Genomic DNA, 25,130 nt, shown 5'->3' on the forward strand with positions numbered 1-25,130 from the left:
CTCACTCCCTTCTTCCCACACAAACTTTCCACCACCGTCAAAGCGTTTCCTTGACCGTCTTTCAAAAATTAAACTTTCCCCGACTGAACGCCGCGCAAAACTGATAGAACCAGAAAACACCCAGGTCAAAAAAAAAAAAAAATGACTCGTCCCCCATGTCCAGTCCCAAACCATCGGGTTCGCGGCTTGTGGGCGGGTCACGTCGCGAATGAGTCTAGAACATATACTATAGGACATACTACGTAGTAGTACACTCTTCTCTCTCTACCTTTCTTCCCTGCTAGAGGCAAAGCTTAGGTCGCGACGGATTGGGAAGAGCTCGGTGAGTGTTTTCAGGTTTAGCTTGTTTCAGCGGCAGTCGAGAACTCGAATTCGGATATTGGGCACGTGGGTTGGTTACAGCGCTTCTTTCATAGAACTCAAGGCTCAAGGCCGACATCAACGTCTCGTCTATTTTGGTTTGCTTGAAGCCATGGTTCGCGTCAAGAGACATATAAGACTATTTTGATACCCCATGAAATATCTGTGTGAGATAGATCCTATTTCCTCAGTGTCCGCATACAAACCACAACTTCACCCTTCTCCTTGTCCTCTCATATAACCATACCCATCAGCCCACACTGGATCAATTCCTTGACCAATTCATGGTCTCCATCCTTGTTTGGGACTCTTCCCGGAATCTGCAGCGAAGCCCTCCGTCATGTCCATTGTGTGTGTGTTCTGTCCTGTTCTGCCTTGCTTTGGAAAATGAAAAATGCAACCTCTTGACATGCATGTCTGTCAACATCGTGAACCTCCCTATATCGCCGGCCCGATTCCAGGGCATAGGTAACCAATTCCTGCCGCCCTTCTCCATTCTTTGAATAGGGGAAAGAGAGAGAAAGAAAAACCCCGTCCCGTCCTGTCCCGTCTGCCTACGCATGATACGCTCCAAAAACCAAAAGACTTCATGTCTGTTTACACATGCGCCCAACACCAGTGCTCAGTATCAAATGACATAGGAAATAATCCAAACGATAGGTCATCGAATCGTCAGCCGGGAGGTGGCGCCAGTGGACGCCTCAGCCTACCCATTCCGTCTCGTGAGAGATTGGTATTCCATCTGGGTGCTCTCTTGGATAACAAAAGGCACATGCATCGATAACCCCCTTGGCCAAACCATCATGCTGTGGCTCGAGCTCCAGGATCATCAACACAAACTATCCCCTTACAGACCCTCCTCGCCGGCCTTACAGAGCTTGATCTCGCGCACCCATTCTGACTTAAGGACCTGGGCGGCTGTCAAGCGGCGAGTCGGGTGAGGGTCAAGAACCGAGTAGATGACATTACGACAGCGAGCCTAGGGCACATGTTAGCAGACTCCTTCATTGCCATGCAGCGCCCATAAACTTACCCGATGAAGAGACTCGATAGGGCCGTAACCTTCCTCATCTCGGCGACCTTCGAGATAGCGAGCATAAAACTCGTCGTCATCCTTCTTGGCGAGTCGCCAGAGGTGACGACCTGTGCGCATTGCCATGTAAATAACACCGCAAGCCCACACGTCAACTGCTCGAGCATCAAACTCCTTGTCTGTGTACTCTTCGGGGGCGATATAAGGAGCCGAGCCGCAAAGGCCAGAAACCATGTGCGCATCCGTCTCCCATGCCATGCGGAAGCACTCTCCGTTACCGAAATCGGTAATCTTGAGAGCACCACGCGTCGTCAGAAGGAGGTTTTCCGGCTTGAGGTCACGGTGCGCTACACCCATTTCGTGCAGGTATTCGACACCTCGCATCATTTGCTTGAAGAAGCAGTCGGCCTCTTGCACCTCGAGCTTGCCACTCGACAGGACAAGGGTGTACAAATCACCTCCGGCACAGAACTCCATCACTTCACAATAATCTCCCTTGGCATCCTTGAGGAGATCTAGAGTGTGAATAACGTTAGGGTGGCGAAGCGATGATGAGATGCAAAACTCGGCCGTCAGTCGCTTGCTATATTTCTTTTCGGTTTCTTCGGGTCTCCGTCGAAATTCCTTGACAGCAAAGAGCTTCTCGCCACTGCCACCGACCTTCTTGTGGGAAATCCGAACAATGCCGAAAGCCCCACGTCCGACAACCTCTTGACATTTGCCGTACTTTTCAACTAGGGTGGTTGTTGCGTTGGGCCCGCCCTTTTTGTCACTGGCCTCTTCCTTCTCCTGCTGTAGAGTGTCCACCCAATTTGAGACGAGGGAAAGGTCGTGTTCAGGAGCGTCTTGCTTTTTGCGCAGAAACGTTCTCCACATGTCTGTCAGCTTCTCTTGGCGTCTGCTAGACCTGAGGTGATGCTCATGGCCGCCTTGGAACTCGGCATCGAGGACGAATCGTTGAAGTTGTTCCTTGCTACTTGAAGGCTTGGTTGTTTTTGCCGCAGACGTCGGCTTTTCGGTTGACTTGGTCGTAGACTTCTCACCACCCTTCTCGGCAGACGAGGTTTTCCCAGCAGGGGTTGAGGTGCCATTCGTTGATGAAGCCCGCGGACGGTTAGGAAGGTCGACTGAGGACGGGGCGGGGGTTGAAACTCGAGAAGGGTCCTTGGAGGAGAACATGCGGGTGAGACGGTTCTTGACTGAAGACTTGTCCGGAGGCTTCAAATGAGTGTCGGAAGGAGTGCCATTAAGGCCTGTACCGTTCTGCGGTGTCAAACCAGGGGATTTCTTGACGCCATCCTGTGACTTAATGGACGAGGGTTTCGAGCTCGATGCGGAGGGCGGCTTAGAGGAACCTGGGAGGTTTGGCATCTTCGTAAGAGGTGAAAGAGAAGACCAAGAGTGTCTCGGGTGTCGAGAAAGCGACTGGCGCGGAGAGAGTAAGCGGTGCGGTGATGGTAGGATATGCGGCGTCTCGGTGCAACACCAGAGTGAGGCACAAGCACAGGCGCAAGCACGACTCGAGTAGTGTCGCGCAACGGATCAGCCTACAGACGACGGGCTATGCCGGGCGTACGTGCGACAATAAGCCAGGTAAGAAATGCGGTACCGAGAAGAAAAGTGCTGGAGGGGGAGGGGAAAAAAGAAGTCGAGTCCAAGAAGATCAAAAACAGGACAGGGCGGATCTGTGAGCTGTTTCTGGATCTTGGCGGGAAGTGGAGATGAGGCGAAGCAAAGCAAGGCGAGGAGGCGAGCGTCGATGACAGCAGGAGCTGGAGAAGTAAGGCAGCGCCCGTCTGTACAGAGGTGGAGGAGGTGACGGGCTGGTGGATAGCCAGTAAGTCAGTGGCGGCTGTTGGTGGGATGGACGGTGAATCAAGACCCGAGGCAAAGGCGGACAAGACCTCCTAGGAAACCCGGAAGGTATTTGATGAATGGTATCGGCGGACAGCCTACAGGCGTGCGTTCCTCTCTAGGCCGCCAGACCCCGGAAAAGCAACCAAAGGCGAGTTCGCTGAGACCCTCGCTGCCTCTCTTGGCTGATGATGATGAATGCCAAGAAAGGAACCAAATGCAAGTTGCGGATGTCGGCTTGCAGGGACCGCGCGATGCGAAGATGGCGAGCAACCCGTCCAACGAAACCCCAAGAAATCCGAGTCGAGGGCGGTAGGTAGGTGAAGAGACACGCTCAGTGGCGCTGAAGAGAGACGCCTTACAGGCGTTGCTGGGCTCGGGCGCCCGTAGCTTGGGGCGGGAAACTCTGCTCGTACCACAGAACAAAGATGGGGCGATCTGCTTGCTGTGAACGCGCCAGAAAACCGCAAGGGTTTCGGTGGATGGGAGGAGAAGTAGGAGGAGGAGGACGGCGAGAAGGAAAGCAGGAGAGAGAGCGCAATAAGCGAAGATGGAGGTGAGGTGAGGTTAAGTTAGGTGAAGTGAAAGGGAAAAACAGGACGCGGGAATTTAAGAAGAGGGCACGGGGGGAAAGGGTGTGAATAAGGGCTTGGGAAGTATAAGGTAAGAGAGAGCCAGAGCAAAGCTAAGCAGGAAAGCAATAGGCGTGTACGGATGTAGGTAGGTAAGGTAGGCAGGCGGTACGCAAGCACGGGAGTGAGGTACTTGGCCGGCCGTGATAATTAAGGTCAATTCGCATGTAGCCAAGGTCGCTACCTGCGAGCTACTGTATTACACCTCAATCGCTGGCGGGAGCGAAATGAGAAATGGAGCGCAAGAAATGGACCAGAGTACGAGGGCGAGGGTGAGGGCGAAGCGGGCGGGTAACGCAGGTAGGGTCGATGTGGGGTCCGGTAAAGTACAGTACTCGCTGTACAGTCAGGTACAGCGTCTCTTCGGCCTGTGTTCCATCCATGAATGGATGCCAGCTTGTGGGATGGATGGATTTTTCAATAATTAGTACCTTATTACGGAACGGAGTACGGAGCAGCAAATCATGTTGCCATGGATCCAATCGAGGCATATGCCGACCTGGCTCGGCTCCATGTCCCTCCAAGTTTTTCCTTCTTGCTTACTATTTATCATTCAATTGTTTCGTGACTCTTGTCCATCTTGCCTCAGGCCAGGTTCGATGACCCTCTCGAATCTTTGTTGGGGGCTCCCTGGCCTGCCTGGCTGACGGGCGGCTTCGGCCTGGAGGAACAAAGCCTTTTTCTTGTCCAACTCTCCTGTCGGTGGCTCGCTCTCCTTTTGACCATGGACTCCGCAGCAAGCAGCAGGGAGGACCAGAGGCTGCATTGGCGGCGGTCATCAGGACAGCTGCTGATGCTTTGATCACCCAAGCCGCCGTTTCGAATATTTCCCTGGCTGCTCAATTATTTCCGACTCGTAACTTTGGATTCAAGGGGTGGGTTTGACCGTCTCTGTGCTGTGCTCCATGTGTGAGCCCTGGTACAGCACAGAACCCGCCTGGCCTGGCCCTCGCAAAACGCCGTCATGAAAAGGAGGGGCCACCAAAGATGCAGTGGGCGGCCATGGGACTCATGATGTACATCCGAGCCATGAGGTCCAGGTACCAGAATGGGAATTCCCTCCCAAGTACAGCACCGCTCTGCATGGTGGGAAGACCCGCCCTGCAAGGTCTCCTCTGGGCTGGCCAAGACGGCACGGTACCTCAGCCCGGGAAACGCCAAGCACCACCTGTCGTCAAAGATGAGTACAAACGAGGTAGGCTTTGGTATGGGGTACCACCCAGTACCTGCAATGACCCTCATCTGCTTTCAAAATCCGAAAAAAAGAATAGCCACGGTCCTCAAGAACCAGCCAAGCTTTGCGGCGAAGAAGCCCCTGCAACAAAAGAACGTGCGTTTTTCTTTCTTTCTCGTCCTCCCGGGTCCGTCACCCACCGAAGCCGAGCCTCCATCCTTTTCTTTACTTTGCTCCTCTCCCCTGTCCTCCTTTGCTTTTCGTAGGTTGCCAAGCACCACCCGAACTGCCCGGGTTCAAAGACGATCAAAAATCAAAGGCGGTGACGTAGAGAGGGCGAACAAAGCCGGAAAACCGAGGGAGCACCTGATTGTATGACGGCAGATCTGTAAGAGCCGGCAATCAGCGATCCGGTCCCTGCAAAACGGGGTGCGACGAGACAGGCTGGCAGACAAAAAATCGAAGCACCTCGACATTTCAGCATCCTGTACCAGACAAGCCATACGATGCGATGCGGTGACTCTTTCGGTATGGCAACCCAAGGCTGTGCAGAGGCGAGGCCCCAGCGAAAACCGTCTGCCCAGCCGCGCGGTACTCGCACAAGGTAATATGACGAGGAGGCGGAGGTGAGGAGCTCGTTGATCAGGGCCCATCCATGGTCCATTCCTCTTAACCAAGGGCCGAAGCGACACGGAAGAGTTACCGTGCTTCTTCGACTCGGTACCAACTTAGACGTTGGCACTGGAAGCACAGAGACGACGATGCAGCGGCTGATGCGGTGCACGTCTGTGGGTACCCTCGGCGTTCGACTTCTCCGTCTCCAAATCTTTCGGGGCGCCTCGGATGTGACTCTAACAACCTTGGAAGTCTAGGCAGGCCCAAGGCAGGTCGAACTGAGAGTCTGGAGCGTCGAGACCGATTTGTAGCCAAGGGCGACAAGGGGACGAGAGAAAAAAAAACCGTGGAAGATTCGAGCAACCCATTGCTTCAAGGAACTGGCTGCTGACGTTGTTGCCGCTTACCATCCGGCCCTCGAATTACTATTCTGTGAGGTGAGTGTTGAATTGCCGTTTACCTGGGCCGTGAGATGGCTGGGTCGCCCTGCACGACGGGCGTGAATGCAGTGGCGGTTTGTGAAAATTGCTTCGTCCTGTCCGTCCAGGGACTTCTGCCCACACTCGCGCAAGACATGGGATGGGCCCCGGCCTACCGTTCTCGGAAAGCTGTCGCTACCCGCTGCCCACTGACATGTGCTATCATTTCGCTGACCAAGCTGCGTGTTTTGTGTTTCCAGATGGATGGATGAGCCTCTCAGCTTCGATATCTCAGCACAGGTCTGAGCCTCTCTTTATCAGCCATCTTATCTTGCCACTGTTGCGCAAACCTCTTCCTTTTCTGACATGAGAATCTGGCCCCTTTCCGCAGCTGGGCTGGCCGGCTTGATGATGAAATCCACCTGAGCGAGTCGTCCATCCTTGGACCTTGTGCAGACCCCAACTCCACCCATAGAAAGCGCCAAGAAAATGGCGCATAGGTAGGTCAGTGCTTGAGCACCAGATGGACATGAACAACAGAGATCCGGCTAGACAGGGATGCCAAAAATGTGGGGAGCGGCGCGGAGGGGCTGCCAAAGGTGCTTTGCTTTGGGGTCACCGAATTGCCCGTCGTTAAGAGGGTGATCCTGGCCGAGAAAGAGTTCAAGTCAGCCATTGCTCACCAACATCATGAACATACAGAGGGAAATGACTGATCCAGGTCAGTTCAAGGGGTTCTGGGTGTCGAATTGTTGGTGGCATTGCTAGGGCTGCCAAGACTTGAGCCGAGGTCTAACTGATGGAAGCTGCAGTCCAATATGCGCGAGATCTGCAGCAGTCGAATCTCACGCAGCCTCTGTTCAATGCCGTTCGCCCAGAGCACTCAAGACCTTGTGCGCCGTGCTGTCCCAGCCGCTGAAGGCGCAGAGGGCACCCATCCATTATGGATGACTCTGCTACCTGCCCTGGCCTGGGCATGGACCTGAAGAATGGCGAGGGTGCTGGGCGCTTGACGCTTGACGCCCAGATTCGTTCTTGTCGGTTATTGGCTGGCCTTACAACATTGGCATTTTCTTGATGAACCCTGTGTAAGCATTGACCTGCTCATCTGCGAATCTTGGCCGAATACCTGGTAGGCGGACCAGAATCTACGATCGTCAAAGATGTGGTGTAGATTCGCTCAAGAGTCGAGCCGCGATGATAGAGGATATTATTCTGCTTGCATGCATTTTGTTGTTTTGGTGCCGGACCTGCCTCCACTTGAAGGAGGTACCTGCCTGGGCATGGGGCTTCGCTACTGCCTGGATTGTTACAGCCAACATGCTGCGCTCACCGACTAAACTGACTTCAAGGCTGCTTACCTACCTCTACATTATCTTGCAACACTCTGCTGGTCTGGATCAAAGTCATCATTCACTAGCCATTGCCTCGATGCCTCCACTCTTGCTCTTCCGCCAGCCTCTTCCCTACACGACGCGACCACTCTCGTCCGCTGAAGCCGGCTCTATGTTTCGACTATATCGGCCCAGAAGTGGGAGGACCCCAACGAGAAGCACCAAGACGTTGGTTGTTCGATGCGCATGTCTACACCGCGTTCGGAATGCCCCCGGGGGAGCATTCGCCTAGCCATCTGCAGGCCTTGCATCCATCCCACAGACGATGGACGTACGTCAAAATGAAAGGTCCCGGGGCCCCGGAGACTTCCTCGTGCGTATTCGGCAAGGAGGGCAAGGCGCCAAAAGGTGGTGACAGAAATGACTGTACACTCTTCTTTCAGCCTTGGCAGATGTATTCCTTACATATATGTCTGTCCTAGGTACTTTGTGTTTCCCACCATTAGAGACGACTAATTACCATTGGTTGTTAGAGTTGTGTTGACCTGAGCAACCACCACGAGCAACCTTCACGAGGTTGATTCCGTCTATGCTATTACGCCCGTTCTGCGATCACCAAGGCCAGATAAACCCGCCAGCACCAATGATTTCCTCCTTGGGATTTTGTCCACCAACTCGTTCAAGCATGCGCAACCAACGTCACTTTACTTAGCCCGAGCCGTTGAGCTAGCAACACTAGCAGTTAGGAGTTTGGTGCGGAAAATCGCAGGATCTCGACCTCGTTCTTCCGACGAATCGGCCCTGTTCGCGCTCGCTAAGTGAGAGGATAGTATGAGGGATTTCCATGCACGCAGCAGGACAACGAGCACAAAGCACGATGAAGTGGCATGACCTCCTGCCGATGCCGCTGTTTTCTCGTTGTTTTAATTTTTCCTATCCAGGTACGATGTGCAGGTATCCTCTCCGTGCACCGCCCCCGCGTCTCCGAGATTGCTCCATTGCTTCTACCCTCCCTGTCTCCCGCAGCTGCGGTCTGGAAGCTCCCAGCTAGGACTCCACCGGCCTATACTACCTTGAGCTAGCTCCGGCTACAGAGCTCTGAAGCGAATTACTGAGAACCCCAGCGGCGCAGACAGAGGCCTCCAGCAAGCCCGGAGCCGTTCGTGAGCATTTGTCTGCCCAGGGTCAAGGGTCACGGAACCTCAATGATCTTGCGTTCCCACGACCGACACAATGTCCCCAAGCTGCCATAGCTGGCGCCTCCGCACTCAAGCATGAGCTACCGCCACCAGTGTCCACCGCGCGCGTACATACGTACTGCACCTACCTAGGCTGGCTCATTGCTTATCCGCCTCTCAGGGTTACGCGGAACCCGCTTCGCATTCCGCAACCACCGAATCCAAGAGCCGTCCGCCATCAGCTCGCGTGCGTTTGCATACATGCTGATTGCATACAAAAGGGGTTGGATATCCTGTTTGACTGATATGCGCCCAATCCAGGGGTATAGTTAAAGAAATCTGGCATTGGTGGCGCCGGGACTGGCTCTATTTCGACTTGCACTTTCGGCAGAAGCGAGACATGTGCCGCCACAAGTTCGCTATTTACATGGATCTCACCAATGCTTGGCTGTAAGCAGTCATGGTCGAGGCCACATCCCCAACACAAGCAAGCAGAGAGCTTGACAGTTTCAAGATTACGGGATGCTCCATTGAGGAAAGACAAGGTCACACAGCCCTAGCCTCCTTCACCGGCTTTTAGTTCCCACACAATGGCACTGGCGGGACTGTGGATTAGACGCGCTGAATCTCGTGTTAATTCTATCACATCAGTAAGTTGTGCAGCTATGCGACATGGCAGGATATTTTTCAGTCAGGAGATAACCCGCGAAGCACGAGAGCGTCATGTTTTGCATCCCACGTCTCCTTGTCGATCAATGAGCCTTGAGACGTCCGAATTTGCAATCTCACCCTAACGTCACACCGTCTTGTTCTACCCCCCAAGAGCCTTTGCGACTGGGTTTGTTCAACTACACCGACAACTGGATAACGGAGTTTCTTCACCTTGGCTCCCCGTGGTCTATGGCCGACAGCTCACTGGCTCACCGTCAATAAGCACCAACCATCCATCTCAACCCTGGCTCTGCTCCCGAAAGCTACCCCTGCGGCCCACACAAGCTTATCGAAGCTTCCATCTCAAGGCCCTGCCAGATGGCAGTTCAACCCCTGTCTCACACCCAGTAGTGTCTCACGGCAGCTTGGACTTTGCCGTCTGTCGAGGAACTATGGGGGCCAGGGAAGCGAGCTCTGGCAGTACACTTTATGTACAGTGACACCTTGAGCAACGTTTTCCACGTGGCGTCGGGTGTTCCTGGCGCGGCCAAGTACCGCCGCGGTGCCCACTTATGTACGAAGCGCATGGCCTGGATTAATATCCCGTCCTCGGGAGAGCTCCCCGTTGCCGTGCCTAGTTTTCTCTGCCCTCCTTTCTCGTTGGCAGCCAACCGCCTCTTCTCGTTATCCACTGACCGACCTGTCATGGTGTTTCATGCCGTGGCTGGCCACAGGGTCTCACGGCAGCTATCCACAGGGCGTCAGCCATCATGGACAAAAATTTTCTCTTCAGCCGCCATCTCAACGGCGTATCATGATGCATCTCGTCCGTGGATGGGCGCTTCACTGGCTGTGCTCTTCCCAGCCCCCGTCATCTGTGCCTGGCCAGTGCGTCTCTTGCCGTGTATCTTGAGAGATAGGACGCTGGCAACAGGCATTTTGTTCCCGGTTCCGCGACAGAGATGCCACCAACCATTCTATTACGGGGATGCCAAGAATACAAGTGACCAAGACTCACCTACTTCAATCCGGCGGTGCCGGAGAATTTCGGGCCTCCAGAACGCTCATCTATGCGGGCCAGAGATATGAAGAGGCCATATATCAAGGCCATCCATGCTGTTGTTCTCATGTCGATCCGTGGCGCACCGCATTATCCGCAGGCCACTTGCCACAAATGCAATGCACATCCGCATGCCAGGGGATATCATGTTCCATTCGGCTACCAGGAAATAACGTACCGCCATGGTATCTCGCTTGCTCCCCTGCCCATCGAGGTGATCAATCTGGGTTTCCCAGCTATGTACCATTGGTTATCTTCCAGAACGCCCGTTTCCCTGCATGTGGTATCCAACCTTGAGGCCCTCCTGCTAGCGCGGGTATTGCTATCGACTAGCAACTCTCAGTCTAAAAATTGTCTTACTTGGCATCAGACACGTCCAGCTTTGATGTCAGCTGTGTTATCGTGCCCGTCGAGCTCGAGGACGCCTGCCGATCTTCGTCTTTGGGCGTATCTACGCCCTCGACAAGTTCAGGGACCCCCTTTATGTTCTTCGCATCCTTGACAAACTTGGTTAGGTATACGGTCGGTTTGCGTGACGAGTCATTCTGCCCCGAAGTGATGTTTTCGATAGCGCTCTCATAGGCCCGATCGTAGACGTTAAAGTCGACGGCAGTTGGGGAATCTGAGACCAGACCGGGGGTAACCTCGTCTTTGGCAAAGTCGTCCCTGGTACCCGTGCCGATGCCCAAGAAGGGCACGCCCTCCTCTCTATCATCCCTTGCTGGTGGTGTTTCGTTGTCTTCTTTCACGAGCTTTTGAGCCTGGACTTTCCGTCGCTGCGAGAGTAAGGCCTCAATCACTTCAGCTTTGGCCCTCTCCTGCGATGCATCAAAGGCACCCTGCATCTGGTTAGGGGTGCCTGACCCAGGTCGAGAGCTGGCGCGATGCCTAGCCAATATGTTCTTGAAGCGGTGGATGGCCTTCATAACGCAGAGGAGGTGATTCATCTTACGCGTGAAGGCGCGGATGACCTCGAGTTCATTTGGCGGCTCGATCATGTTGGCACAGTTCTCCTCTGCGGGGAGCAGGGGATCAGCTCCTTTCTGGGTCACCCAGGGATGCTCCTATACCAAAAGTCAGTCAAGAGTCTCGGTAGCCTTCCAAAGGTGGGAATCTAACTCGGAGTTTATCCATGGTGATACGCTTCTCTGGATCCTTTTCGAGGATCTTACTCATCAGGTCGACAAAATCAGGGTTCTCGTCTTCAGGGATTTGTGGCTCATCCGACTTGATAGCATCATACATGTCTAGGACTCCTTCGCGGTTGAAGGGTATCCGACCATATTTGAGGCAGTATAGCGAGACGCCCATAGACCAGATGTCAGCGGCAGTGCCCGAGACATCAGCATGCTTGCCACAAAGCTCAGGGGGGAGAAACGCGGGTGAGCCAGCAGACTTTGCTGTCCTCATGTTCTCTGGCTTCTGGAACATCTCGGACACGCCAAAATCAACCACCTTGAGGACATCATCATCCGACAAGAGAAGATTGTCGGGCTTGATGTCTCGGTGGATGATACCTTGGGCGTGAACTAGGGCGAAGTTGTCAGTCACGACAAGAGTAACGAAATAGCCCGAGATGTCACTTACGGTACTCAATGGCCAGGATCAAGTCGCGAAACCAGTAACGGCAGTTCTCTTCGGGGTATGGCTCAGCCTGTTCATCCAGACCGACCTTCATGACGACACCTTTCCTGCACATCTCCAAGACCATGTAGATGGAATCCTCCTCAGGGTCATCCAGCACCTCGTAAAGCTGGACCAGATTGGGGTGGTTTAACTTCTTCATGATGGCGATTTCCTCACGAATGAAGTGCAGCGCATCGTTGCTCTCGGTGGCGCGAGCATTGAATCCAAAGCCAGGGCCCATACGTCTAGGGCCTCGAGGGCCCTGCCTCAAGATATGCGACTGAGCACGTTTTCGAAGACGAGCTTTTGAGAATTCTTTGACAGCCTAGTGAGATTAGGGATCAAAAACAGCATGAGATTGTGGACGCAAGTAGAAACTCACATACTCATGGCCAAACTGATCCGTCGCGAGATGAACGGCACCATATGAGCCTCTCCCAATCTCCTCCAAGATAGTATATTGGTTCACGCGATGATTCGACTTTCCGTCAGCATCTTCGTTTCCGAACTGCGTCTGCGCATCGAGGGTTTCCTATAGGAGAAGGGTGAGCCGAGGTCCATGAGTTTGGGTTGCGACGATAAGACCTTGACTTCGCGATGGGCACTCGGGGTTCGCTTGTGGTGTCGCATGGGGCTCGAAAAACGATGAACAGCGGTAGGCTCGGTCCTAGCATTGGGTCGCAGTGTCAGGCGAAGGCTATGGCCTCTAAGCGCGTTGACCTGGTGGTGGACTTACAGGTGGTGGGCGAGGGGTGGCGGGGGGTTGTCGTCGACGGCATCGTCGTGGCAGTCGACTTTGACCTGAGGCGATGGGAAAGTAAACGACGGCCTGATCTCAGGGACCGGCGCGGATTGAGAGGTATCCATGGTGGAGGAGAGCCAAGGTCGAGTGGCACTGGTGAGCTGAGGAGAATGGATGGGTATGAGGATGCGCGTTTGTCCTGTTTTTCGGTGGATTTGCTTGCCCCGCACCCCGCGATGTGAGGGGGACGATGATGGGCTTGAACGTCACAGTTTGCGCCTTGAGTTGGGAGACGAGGTTTGACAAGAAGTCAAGGGAGATGGAAAGAGTGAGAGTGTGTGGAGGAGAGTGAGGGTCACAAGGAAAAAAAGCAAGATTGGGCTAATGGGCTTGGGGTCATTGAGAATCAACTTGGGTCCTGTGGCTGCTTATTCCAGTTGGAGATGAGGGAGGGAGAGGCCTTGGATCCAATAGCTGCGGTACAGTACCTGGTAACTACTGTAGCTACCTGCCTAACAGTTACCGAGAAGGGCAAATAGTGCGCCGGCAGCTGACGCGCCTTGTGGTCCTTTACTACCTTTAGGTTGCTTCCCTGGTGCCATGCCGGGCTGGACGGCACCTAAGTTCTGGGAAGGCGCGACGGGCAGGGCGGATTCAGCACTGAAGGCTGACTGACGGAGCCCCCGAGGCAGGTACAGGACAGTAGGTAGGTTCCGTTCCTCCTTCCTCCCCTGCTCCCCTGCCAGCCCTGTCACGATCCCGTCAAAGACCCTCGGCCCCACTAGAGCTCAATGGGCCGGGCTTTGAGTGGGGGAGGCGGTGCAGGTCTGCGTTGAGGCTCGGTGGATCCTTCCGTCTCATCCATGATGGACAACTCTTCCATCCGATCTATCTATCGCGATCCCAACTTCATTCATTCCGCGGCGTCGCATCTTGAAATCCGACCTTGGACGACCAAATACTATAATTCACTCGCTTACGGCTTTTGTCGCATAGCCTCTGTTCATTCAAGAACAACTTGAAGCTTCCACGCTCTCACTCGTGTCGCCGTCTCCCCCTTAAACCGCCGTCATGGTTGTCTACTCATTCCACATCTTTGACCGGCACAGTAAGGCCCCCCGCTCCCTATACTATATAACCTCACACACCTAACCAATCCCCAGCCGAGTGCATCTACTCCAAGTCCTGGCTCCCCCCGTCCACAAACCCAGCCGACCCCGATGCCCCCGCAGTCAACACCACAGCCCCGACGACGTCGTCCGACGACGCCAAGCTCCTCTTCGGCACCGTCTTTTCCCTGCGCAACATGGTCCGCAAGCTCGGCGGCGACGACGACGCCTTCATCAGCTACCGCACCGCGCAGTACAAGCTGCACTTTTACGAGACCCCCGCCAACCTGCGCTTCGTCATCCTCACCGACACGGCCACGCTGAGCATGCGCAACGTGCTGCACCAGATATACATCAACCTGTGGGTGGAATACGGTATGTTTTAGAGGTTTCCAGGTATGCAGCAGGGTGCTAATGTTTGCTCTCAGTGGTCAAGAATCCTCTGGCGCCGGTTGAGCACAAGAATGGCGAGGGCGTCAAGAATGAGCTCTTTGAGCTTGGACTGGATCAGTTCATCAGGGGGTTGATGTGAGCGCTTGCGCCAGAGAAGAAGCGCCACAGGAAATAAGACTACCCTGATCCAAGAGACAAAGAATCAAGCAGCTCCAAGAGCTGGCAGCTTGGACTTGTCCTCTGTCTGGAGGGGGTCTACGAGCGGGCAAGACAGACCCGTCCCCGCCTCAGACCACCGAGGCACGAGAACAGGAGCCTCCGCATGATGATCCTGTCTAGAAACAAGAAACATCTCGATCGGAGACAGTAGCCAGGAAAAGGCCTCAAGTTGACCACATGAGTCACGTCGATCCAGGATGAAGACAGACACATCACGGTCCTGGCAGAAGGAGGCAGACGAAGCAGACAGACAAGACTATACCCAACGCCGATTCCGGCATAAGAAAAAAAATATTACACGGGGAGATGAACTACCCCCCAAGATCCCAACTAAGCTATGCCCTTCCCTTCCCTATCCCTTCTAGAATACCATTGTATGTTGTTTGTGTGTGCCTCGGCGAATCCAGATGCAAAACCAGCCCCTGTACAGCTCGTTTATATCGACCAACTCATGACATTTCCCAGCAAGACTCTTCATATGCATTACACGAATACGGCCTCAACGCCTACCCTCACGACGACTTGTTATCCACGGCTCGCTCCCACGCACTCTCGAACCCTCCCTGTGAGTCCACCACAACGACGCTCGACTCGCCTTGTGTCTGCGTCTGAGTTGTCTGTGTTTGCGCCTGCGACGTCTTGCCACTGGCCTGTGAGGTACCCAGGTCGACGGCGCTGGCCATGAGGTCGTCATCGGCGCGGATCTCCTGCTCCCAGTTGCTCGAATAGACCACGGCGGCAAACGCCTCGAGGTCACGGACCGTCTCCATCTTCTGCAAGTACTCGTTGGGCATGCCGTTGCCGATGACATGAGCCTGGCGCGTCAGCACCGACATGATCTTGGGCAGCAGGATCACCTTGGACCGTCGCTGGTCCTTGAGCTCTGGGGAGACGATGCCATCTGATGCAGGAAGCTCAAAGGCCGCCGTGGCGAGCTTGTTGTCGACCAGATACGAGAAGCCGGCATCGAGGAGCAGGGTCAACACGTGGGAGAAACTAGGTGACTCGATAAGGTCGGCCGTCTCATCGAGGAGACGGCGCAAGATAGCCTGCGATGCGGCTGCTGACTGGTCCTCTCCCTCTTGAGCCGGGGCCTCATCGAGGATGCCCGACTCCCGAATCACCTCATCCTCCATATCCCTAGGTGGGAGAAGGAATCGGAGCCAGTCGCACTTGCGGCGCTCCTCAGCTGTAGAACCCTCAACCAGCTTCCTCACCTCCATGGTCAGCTCCGAGAAGCGTTCGAAGCTCAGGAGATCCCTAGGGCTGAGGCTGCCAAAGACGGTACGCACAGCGCTCTCAACACGACGCATGAGGTCCGCCCAGCCCTTGTTGAGAAGCCACCAGCTGAAGGTCAGGTACTTTCGGTTTGTGTCAAAGTCGCTGCCATATGTCTGCTCCGTGTTGTCGTCATCGTTGTTCTCGAGACTGATAGTGCCCTGCTGGCCACCCGTTGCGAGGGCCACCACGCTTGAGAGGTAGCTTCGTCGGCCGAGGAGGTTAAGTTGCACCCGGGTCAGCAACGTCAGTAGTGCCAGGGTGTAGATGAGCGTAAAGGATCGCGTCACGGCTGTTGGTGTGTGAGTTGTCTAGTACATGATGCTAGGAAGAGCTTGACTTACCACTGATGGTCACATCATCCCACAGCTGCCGCTTCGTCTTTCGTGGCTTGGGCAGAGAAGCTCCATCCTGCTGGCCTGCTTCTCCCCCGGCGGCAAAGGGTGACGGCGTCGCAATCTGGCTGGCGTGGATCCCGCTCTCGCTCTGTATGCTCTGACTGACCATGCTCTTTCCATCATCCTCTGTCAACGTCGTGTCGGCGATGCTCGGCGGCGTGATGGACTCGGTGGCACCGTTCTTGATGGCCTTGGTAGCCTTCATCTGCTGGATCTCGTAGGTGATCTGCTCCGTGTTCATGGCCTCGAGGATGGCGGTGGTCGCGGAGGGGAGGAGGGCCAGCACGGTGAAGGTGCAGTCCTCCTGGTTCTGCTCGAAGCGGCGTCGCAGGCTGCGAGTGTCACGTTAGCAGGGTGGTGACACGATACAGTGATGGCCAGTGATGGGCGGTATACTCACTTCTCCTTGGCGATGCGATCGCTGCTCATGCGCTCGCGTGCGTCGTTGAGCTTGGATATGACATACTGTGTCGCGACGTAGCCGGCGCCAATGACGCCGACGCCAACGGCGATGGGCGTCCGGTTGTTGCGCAACCAGCGCCGCATGGAGGTGAACATGGCTTGGACTTGGAGGGGGACGGGTCAATTGCTCATGGGAAGGAGGAGCTATGGCTTTGTTTCTGATGGACGTGATCCCCTGTGAGGATCAGGTGGCGGGAATGTGAAAACGAAGAGATGTAGACGAAAAAGAGACCGTTGGGCTTTTTTCTAAGATGGGCGGCCCCAACGTCGTCGCGAGCTGAGGGTTTGAATATCAAAGTACTCGGTACCTCGGCCCCGGGAGGAGGTTCCAATCGATCATGGAACACGGGGAAAGAGGCGAATGTGCACCTGCCTGCTGCTGAAAGTGTGGCTGGTGCCTTTATCATGTGGCTAGTTTGAGCTAGTCTAAGTACGGTTACCCTGATTGCCGCATGCCCCGTGCCCCTCCGCATTCCCCGATGTGGTGGTCAGCCCAGGAGAAAAGTGACGTTGGTTTGAGTTGAAGGTGGGTATGATGAACAAAACTCTCTCTTCTACAACAACCTCTTTTCCTCCTTCTCTGTCACTGATAATGATTGTAGCCCAGAGTCGAGTTCAAGATACGGCAACGCGCACCATGGAGCAGCAAGAGCCGCCCGAGTTCCTATTAGACGTCTTTGCCGACCCGCGCTCAGTCCACGACGTTGTCAAAGGTGAGTTGAGGTCCTTGTTTAACGTCACCCTACCCTATATAACCCACCCCGCAATCCCGTGACAGCCTTGACGACGACGACCACCGAGGTCGCGATAGTCCGGAATCGGCGAGAATGCGATCGCGACAGCGCCTGCGAAACATTGTCGGATGAAACAATGGGCTAACGGTTTACTCGCTAGGTATTCTACACGCCATCTTCTTCCATCGCTTCTTCCCTTCGGTCGTCCCCCAGACCCGCGAGGTTCTCGACATCACCCTACCCCACGTCGATGACGATGAGCTCGAGACCATGATCGAGCAGCGCGTCGCTGCTCTGGAGCGCCAGCTCGACGCTCAGCGCTCCTCCGGCGGAGCCGCAAGCACGGGAACGGGTACAGAGGGCGGAGGTCGCGGGCAGCTGGCCGTCCAGTTCTTTGAGAAGCGCCGGCGCAAGGCTTGGCTGTCTCGAGGCGACGAGGAGGTCTGCTGGGAGACTTGGACTGTTAAAGTGACGGTTGCTGAGCCGAGGACAGAGAGTGGTAAGAAACCCCCCTGACCAGCCCTTTTATCTTGCGCATGGGAATGGTAGGAATTATCGCGACTTTCGCTGACATTATCATCACTTAGAACGAGCTAAGGTCCGGCGCGCAATGGAGCAAACGCTCCTCACCTCAGCCATGAAGATTGTCACATTCACCAACACACACAAAGACCATATCCCACCCATCACGACACAAGGCACGAATCCCTTCCCCTACAAGATCAACCTAGACCAGAAGGAGGCAACAGGCTGGGCGACCCGGATGCGTATATACTGAGAGGAATAGAGTGGTTCAGCTGATGACGAGGCTCCCCTATCAGGGGCTACTGAGTTACCAAGTTGGATACCTAGTCAAAAGGGGCCGAGAACAGATACGAAGGCAGAACACATAGGAGTGATTTCCTGGGGAGGCGGATTAAAGATCTCGATCGCGCAGATGGCCTCGATCGATCTAGGGATGGAGGCGTAGATCACACATAGACAGCCTAGTCGGGTAAGGCGATACGATGGCGTTTACGGAGTTGAGGTTGGAATCTCGATTGGTATAAGACACAATAGATACCCCGTTGCCACGACTCAGCCGCCGTGCACATGATGGTCAACACTCTTGATTCCCGACAAACCTGCCACCGGCAAGGAGGCTGAGACCACAGTCTCGGACACTCGAGTCAGCCAACACGTAGTTGTGATCTAGAACCCAGACCAAGGCTCTACGAGTATTGGCACCGGTATTGGCACAAGCATGTGGATACTTGAATTAACAAGCAGAGCAAGCTAGAAAAAGAAATGATTCATCATGTTAAAAGGATAGTAGTTATAACGCTGGCCTCGGGTAGCTTCTCTCCGAACCTAGTAACAAAGGGATACACGCAAACATACGCAGGGTGTAGAGTACACAATTCTTCCAGAGCCACACGGGGGCCATCCAAACTCCGAGCAACCAAGAAAACACGCGACATGCAAGTTGGGTTAAAAAGCAAAGGGGAAAAAGACATCAACGCAACCAAAACCAAACGCACATGCCAAATCAACCAATCAATCAATCGTCATCCAGTGGTGTCCCGAGCCTCACGAGCTCTCACTCCCCTCCGCGCCTGAAAGTCATTATCGTCGTCAACTGCCAGCCGCGAAGCCTTTCCGAGAGCCCGGCAAGCACCGAGCCTCCCTGTTCTAGTCCATACCGGACAAATCCAAACGTGTCCAAGCCACAATGGAGCACAGACATGGCCGTCTCTCGAGGAGGAAATTGGAGGTTTTCTTCTTCTTTTCGTCAAGTCATTAATCTCATCATTACGCTTTGTGTTGTTTGTCGTCTCCGCCGCTTCATTTTCTGGTGGGTAGGTGGATAGGTATATGCGTCTTAAAATGCAGTAGAGTAGCTCCGACCCAGCCCGGGCTTGCTGCCCCTGGGGTTGGCAGAGTTAGAGTTGGTAGAGTTTTCGTTGTCGTTCGAGGTGTTTTGTGATCCGGAGCCAATCTTCTCGAATCCCTTGAAGATGTCTAGGTTCGAAAAGTTTGCGACATCCGGCGTACCGTGGTTCATGAAGCCAACAGGGTCCATCATCATTGAGGGCCAGTCACAGTCGGCAGGGAGATCTGGCAGGCTGGCAAACTTGGAAGGGGACTGGTTCCTGATGGGGGATTGCTGGAACATCCTTGATGGCGAGCTGAGGCCTTCAAAGATCTTGCTGGGGCTGTCATACGCAGCAGACGGCTCGGGGGCCTTGAGCAAGGGGGCGGAAGCGATGGGCTTCTTGACGGCAGAGTTTGTGATCTCGCCTAGGGCGGATGTAGAGACAGATCGATCCAACCGATTACGCTTGACAGAACGCTTGACAGGGGATCCAGCCTCAGCTGAGCTGATGCCAGCAAAGGCATCTCCCTCGAGGTTTGGCAATCCGTGGAAAACCTCAAAGTCGGCCGAGTTCACGACATCGCAGTCAAAGCTGTAGACGGGGTCATCGAGGTTGAAGGCAGGACTCCATGGCGCAATATCACCGAGGCCACCGAGGGCACTAACCCGGCGGATAGGCGACTGGAGAATGCTTTGGACCTTGTCACGGTGAAGTCGAAGGTTGGTGTTGGGAGAGACCGAGGGAGGTGGTCGAACAGGAGGCTTGATCTTGATGACAGGCGTGAGCGGGGGAAGCATCTGATTGTCGTGAAGTCGCAGCGGAGAGGACGAAACGGGCGGGCAGAAGCGTGACTTGGTCGGGCTGAAGGGAGAGGATCCTCGCAGGCGGGCAATCTCCTCCTCGGCACGGCCTCGAACCTTCATCCTTGGGCGGTCGGCCTCTGAGGTCAGTAGGTAAGCCTTCTGGTTGGGTCGGACAACGGATGAATCAAGAGAAGAGATGTATCCACTGTCATCCATGGACGCAAACTTGCGCCTGCGAGATCGTGAGATGGAAGAGGCGGGGTTGCGAGCGATAGGAGGTGGAGTGTTGCTTCGGGGCTCCATGTGCCGAGAGACGGGAGGTGATGAGTGCATGGCAGCGGGAAGAGGTGAGTAGAGGGAGGAGTCGTGAGGAGCATCGTTATCGGCCTTGTCTGCGGCATCTTCGGGACCAATGTTATCAGAGACCGGGATGGTTGCATCCGAAGACAACTCCGGAGGCATCGACATGGTGGCTTGAGAAGTGGGAAGGGGTGGGAGAGTAGCCTGGCTGACGGGAACGGGCGGAGGGAGAGTAGGCTCCTGAATCGGGGCACGAGTCGAACGCGAGGGCTCTAGCCGAGTTGACATGACAGGTAGATTCTCCGAGGCGGATGCAGATTTGCGTGTAGTCTTTTCCTTCAGGAACTGGGACTCGGTGCCGGGTTCGATGGCCCAGTAGTTGCCCTTGCCGGGGTCGTCCTTGGGTCTCTCGATCTTGTTGAAGTTCTTGTGAAGGCTGAGGTTATGGCGGATGCTATTCTGCCAACCGGCATCGGAAGGACTGTAAAAGGAGTAGTTGTCGCTGATCCACTTGTAAATCTGGGCAAGTGTGAGTCGTTTCTTAGGAGATCGGAGAATGGCCATTCCAATCAGTTGGGCGTAGCTGTGAGGAGGCTTGTTGCCGTCATCGATGATGGGTGGGAAGGCGTCGGGAGGAGGAATGACTGCGGCGGCCGGCTCAGCCTTGATCTTCTTTGCTGGCCTCGAGTCCTTGATGGGAGCAGCATCCATGAGCGCTCGCTTGCCGTTGGGCTTGCGGTAGTAGGTTTCGGCCGGGAGGTTGACGGCGGGGGGTGCCGGGAAGAGCTGAGGGCGAATGTTCTCCTTTCCATAGTCGAAGCTGATATCAATGGATGGCTTTTGAGGGCCCGTCTTGAATTCTGATAGGTAGGGCCCCTTTTGAGGCATGTTGGCGCTGTGGCCTCTGGTTGATGGAGGAGCCATGGGGACCATGTTCAACTTGTTCCCGAGCGACGAATTCAGGGGAATGTGTGACGAGGAAGACGGCCTTGTCTTGAAGGTCGAATATGTGCTGTGCGAAGTGGCGGGTGGGTTGAAGACGACGTTGGAGCTCGAGCTCGTCAGGGGTCGTCGGTTGGGTTTTGTGACTGAGGGCATGGGAGCGTGACTGGTCATAGGGGCGGCGCTCTCGAAGATCTCGTCCTGGAAGATGTCTACTGGCTCGTCCAAAGCCGAAAAACGCGTGTGCTTGGCCATTGTGGCCTGGATGGGAAGCTCGAGGTCGGTTCAATTGCGAGAAGACGAGGACTGCGGTCTGACTTTTGCCGGAGGTTAGTCAGTCGAGACCGGGGACGGGTAGTGCAGAGCAAGCAAGCAAGCCAGGGGAGGGGATGGGGAGAAGATAACGTCGTAGACGGGATGTAAGAGGTGGACACCGGCAGAGCCTGATGGGACGAGTGTGCATGACGGCAAGGAAGAGAAGGAGAAAAAGGGCTCGAGACTCACTTGGATGGACCGTGTAATCTGTTAATGAGTTGTGGGGCGGTCGATGACAGGGCTGCCGTGACCTTTGCTTGAGGCGTTCAATAGGACAAGCTGCCGGTATCTGGGGTCATCTGCCTTTTCTCCCAATGGCGTCTTAGGCGAGACGGAGGAAGAAGCAAATGCAGTAGGCGGTCGAAGCAGCGGTGGGCAAGAGTTGCGCCGAAACAGACGGACGATGCTGGGGGTTGAGTTGACTATAGTAGGGGATGTCGCGAAGATCTGGTCGGGTACGAGTTGGACTGGACCGAGAGACGTTGAGGAGAGGGGAAAGATGCGGTCGAAGTAGGGAAAAGAGCGGGAGAAGAAGCTGGATGGATGGGGATGCTTAGGTACACGCGAGAGTTATGCACGGCAGATGGGCGAGATGAGAGCAGAGCCGGTGCGATCTGACTGGCGGATGAATATAGTAACCCTGATGATCAGAGGCGAGATGGATATCGATTGAAGGAGAGAGAGAGTGAGAGGAAGAGAACGTGGAGAGAGTGAGAGAATGTGAGGTGTGGAAAGCGGCGGTTGCTTGAATGATTCAGCCAAGGACCAGAGAGAAAGACCTGCTGGAGACGGAAAGAGAGGCAGGCCTGGGCCGGCTGTGGGTGGTGAGGTGAGTGGTCCTCTCCCTCTTTGGCTCTCTGCCTCTGCTTGGCCGCCGTGCAAGAGGCCCCAGTGGAGCTCGGCGCAGGGAGGATGATGAGCGCGGTGCCGGGGATTGGGTGGGAGGCGTCCGGGCTGACACGACACGAGTTGATGAGCGAGTGAGAGGCGGCACGGAGATTTACTGGGTAGGCAATGGGCGCGACAATCAATCGGCGGCGGGCGCGAAACCGGGGGAGTCTGATGAGCCTGCCTGGCCGAAGATGCACCCGTCCTCAGGTTATCGAGAGTGAGGAGATGGAGAAAGAAGAAGAGGAAGAACAGGAACCGGCAGAGAGAGAGAGAGCTGGTTTACTGTAGCTTTACACGGGCAGCTAATGATAGGGCGTGCAAGATGGGGGCATGGGTGTTTCGGGAATGGGGGGGGATTTGCGCCGCCGACTGACTGACCGACCAAAGGGAGAGTACGAAGAAGAGCGTGATGGGAGAGGATGGAAGAGAGAGAGCAAGTGACGCGAGAGAGAAAAGGTGTGGGGATAGGATAAGGATAGGATGGGAGAGGATAGGCAGAGAAGGAAAAAAGTTACTAGGGGCGTGCGGTGCGTGCGCCGCGATTGCAGGGGTCACGATGCGTGTGTGTGTGCGAGTGCGTGCAAGTATGAGCGTGAAAATGGCATGGATCCATCCTCGATTTTTACTGCCGTAAAAGTAGCTAGAGCCAGCTGGGTTTATGCATCCATCATACATCATCAGCCAGCCAAAAGGGTCCATAGTGCAGCACCCTCCGTGTCGGCCTCGACGCGCGCGTAGCCTCTGATTGGATTTGGAGAGACGCGCAGCACGGGGATTGGATGGATTTCTTTTCCCAGGACAAAAGAAATGTCGAGGACTACGATCAAGGCGAAACGGGGTCGCGTCTGCTGGCCGCCGGAATGCATCATGTGTTTTTTGTTCTTTGTACAAGATTAGAAAAAAAAGGAAGAGAATGTTCTCGTTTTTAGTGCTATGCGACCTCTTGAGAGACCATATGGGTGATGAATGATTTTTACAATCGTGGACGGCACACAGAGGGCAGAAGCAGCAGATGATGTTCATGGATGATAGGCGTCGTTGGCCGAAACTTGGCTTCGCGTGGTGGAGAGAGAGGGGGATGATGGGTCAGATCTCGATCTCGACGTCCACTCGCTGGAAAAGCCGGGCGGGTTTTTTGTCTCTTTCCCAGACGTTCCGTGCTCTCCGTCGCCGTCAGTCAATTCTCGTTGGGCCTTTGAGGGCCTGAGAGTGGCGCCAGAACATGCGAGAGCAGATCACGGGCGGGCCATGGATGCAGGATGCGGAAGGCCAATTGTGGGATGATGCTCCCGGGTCTGTCGAAGAGGGGAACATGGAAGAAACTCAAAAACAGAGGTGCATCCTTTTGCAACCAGTCGAAACGCCGCCGTGCCTGTCTGGGCTTTGTCCTTGGGAGGTTTCGGAGTTCGGACCTCGACCTTGGATGGGCTGAGACCCCCAAGATCTGACCGTCAGAGTAAAAGTGTGTGTGTGTGATCTGGTTCACAATGCGACGACACACAGTCATAATGTCTATAGCCTCCTCTTCTGGCCTGTGCCTCCATCTCAATAACCGTTGGGAGACACTACTGTCTTTGTCTCGCCTCTGAGAGCTGGGCGGCTACACACAAGATTGAAAGGGCAGAAAGGAAAAGACGGCATAATCTGTGCAAGAACGCCATACTGCTATTCTCGTCAAGCACAGCCAGCCACAATTCGATAGAAGACACCGTCTCGGGTGCTGACCACTCCACTCCACCGAATCGATCAAGCTGTTGGCTCTTCTCTTGTGAACTCGTGGGCTCCGTTTTCTGCACCACTTGTAACCCATGTCTCGCTTCACCGTTTCCCTCATGCTTGTCCATCCTTCTCCGCCCCCGTCTCACACGCACATGCTCCCCAGCAAGGCAAGGGCGGAACTGGCAGACAACTGCAACATGCTGCGGCCTGTGGTTCCGCCCAGGGTCGCAGAGAGGCCGTGTGATTGGGGGTTGTCCGTGGTCAGGGAGGAATGCCAAGAGAGGCAGTCAAGGGAGAGAGAGGCCGACCGTTTTGATTTGACTTTGCTTCTCTGCTTCGGAGGGTGTCTTCGTCTCCGGTGAACGGCGGCCTACGGGGGACGCGGGCGCATGGGCGAGAAGTGTGGGTGGCATCTGGGAATGGCCTCTTGATGGATACTGCTGAGAGCTTAGCTGCAGCAGGGAAAGAGGGAGGAGGAGGGGACGCGTCTCGGTAGGGGCCAGACGCGTCTTCTGACACTTTTCTTGTTTGGATTGGAACGCTCCCTAGCCAATCATTCACCGCCAATCCCCAGGGTCTGAAGTTTGGTGGTGGTGCCTGGGCTGAGTTTCTCAGAAGATGAATCGAGGCGTCTGGAACATCGTGACCGACGCCGACCGAGGTCGGCCTTGAGGAGCCCGGCCCGGCAGTTTGATCATCGTCATTGAGAGATCATGATGTCTTTTATTTAGAACAAAGCTTGAAACCAGAGTGAGGCCCGAGTTCAATATCACAAGCTCCCCTTGCAGTAGTCGAGATGATGAACCTTCATTGTCCCATTGGGGTTGCTTCTTGGCTTGGCTTTGGGGAGCAAGGAGAAAGAGGGGGACCCTGTGGCGTATCTTCAGGCTCAATTCGAGGCGAACATGGGCTGCTTGAGGGTCGCTGATTGCCCGTCCTAGTCGAAGCAAGGGGACAACAAAGGCCGAGGCCAAGCCATCAAGGCAGAGCTGAGATGGAGGCTTCCAACAAGTGTCGGGTCTATCTGTGGAGA

At 54.9% G+C, this 25,130-nt stretch overlaps 6 protein-coding genes across 6 annotated transcripts; 2 read left to right on the forward strand and 4 right to left on the reverse strand.

The window, feature by feature from the left end:
- Positions 1–1,207: 1,207 nt before the first annotated feature.
- NCS54_00570500 (Protein kinase domain-containing protein) lies at positions 1,208–2,764 on the reverse strand (the record flags this gene model as incomplete). The annotated part of the gene is made up of 2 exons (XM_053151197.1): positions 1,208–1,339; positions 1,394–2,764. 2 exons carry the CDS (start codon positions 2,762–2,764, stop codon positions 1,208–1,210), a joined length of 1,503 nt encoding a protein of 500 aa, XP_053007172.1.
- Positions 2,765–10,666: 7,902 nt separating this feature from the next.
- On the reverse strand, positions 10,667–12,803 carry NCS54_00570600 (Protein kinase domain-containing protein; the record flags this gene model as incomplete). The annotated part of the gene is made up of 6 exons (XM_053151198.1): positions 10,667–11,374; positions 11,430–11,839; positions 11,898–12,261; positions 12,319–12,468; positions 12,522–12,603; positions 12,673–12,803. 6 exons carry the CDS (start codon positions 12,801–12,803, stop codon positions 10,667–10,669), a joined length of 1,845 nt encoding a protein of 614 aa, XP_053007173.1.
- Positions 12,804–13,749: 946 nt separating this feature from the next.
- NCS54_00570700 (Trafficking protein particle complex subunit) lies at positions 13,750–14,319 on the forward strand (the record flags this gene model as incomplete). Its single annotated transcript, XM_053151199.1, has 3 exons — positions 13,750–13,786; positions 13,842–14,162; positions 14,216–14,319. The coding sequence occupies 3 exons, from the start codon at positions 13,750–13,752 to the stop codon at positions 14,317–14,319; spliced, it is 462 nt and encodes a 153-aa protein (XP_053007174.1).
- Positions 14,320–14,911: 592 nt separating this feature from the next.
- On the reverse strand, positions 14,912–16,633 carry NCS54_00570800 (Hypothetical protein; the record flags this gene model as incomplete). The annotated part of the gene is made up of 3 exons (XM_053151200.1): positions 14,912–15,969; positions 16,022–16,407; positions 16,476–16,633. 3 exons carry the CDS (start codon positions 16,631–16,633, stop codon positions 14,912–14,914), a joined length of 1,602 nt encoding a protein of 533 aa, XP_053007175.1.
- Positions 16,634–17,093: 460 nt separating this feature from the next.
- NCS54_00570900 (Hypothetical protein) lies at positions 17,094–18,049 on the forward strand (the record flags this gene model as incomplete). The annotated part of the gene is made up of 3 exons (XM_053151201.1): positions 17,094–17,250; positions 17,432–17,770; positions 17,859–18,049. Exons 1-3 carry the CDS (start codon positions 17,130–17,132, stop codon positions 18,047–18,049), a joined length of 651 nt encoding a protein of 216 aa, XP_053007176.1. The 5' UTR covers positions 17,094–17,129.
- Positions 18,050–19,132: 1,083 nt separating this feature from the next.
- Positions 19,133–21,427, reverse strand: NCS54_00571000 (Fork-head domain-containing protein; the record flags this gene model as incomplete). The annotated part of the gene is made up of 1 exon (XM_053151202.1): positions 19,133–21,427. The coding sequence occupies one exon, from the start codon at positions 21,425–21,427 to the stop codon at positions 19,133–19,135; it is 2,295 nt and encodes a 764-aa protein (XP_053007177.1).
- Positions 21,428–25,130: the final 3,703 nt, after the last annotated feature.

Source organism: Fusarium falciforme, chromosome 4 (assembly GCF_026873545.1).
Source record: "Fusarium falciforme chromosome 4, complete sequence".
In the NCBI taxonomy this organism is placed as follows: Eukaryota; Fungi; Ascomycota; class Sordariomycetes; order Hypocreales; family Nectriaceae; genus Fusarium; species Fusarium falciforme.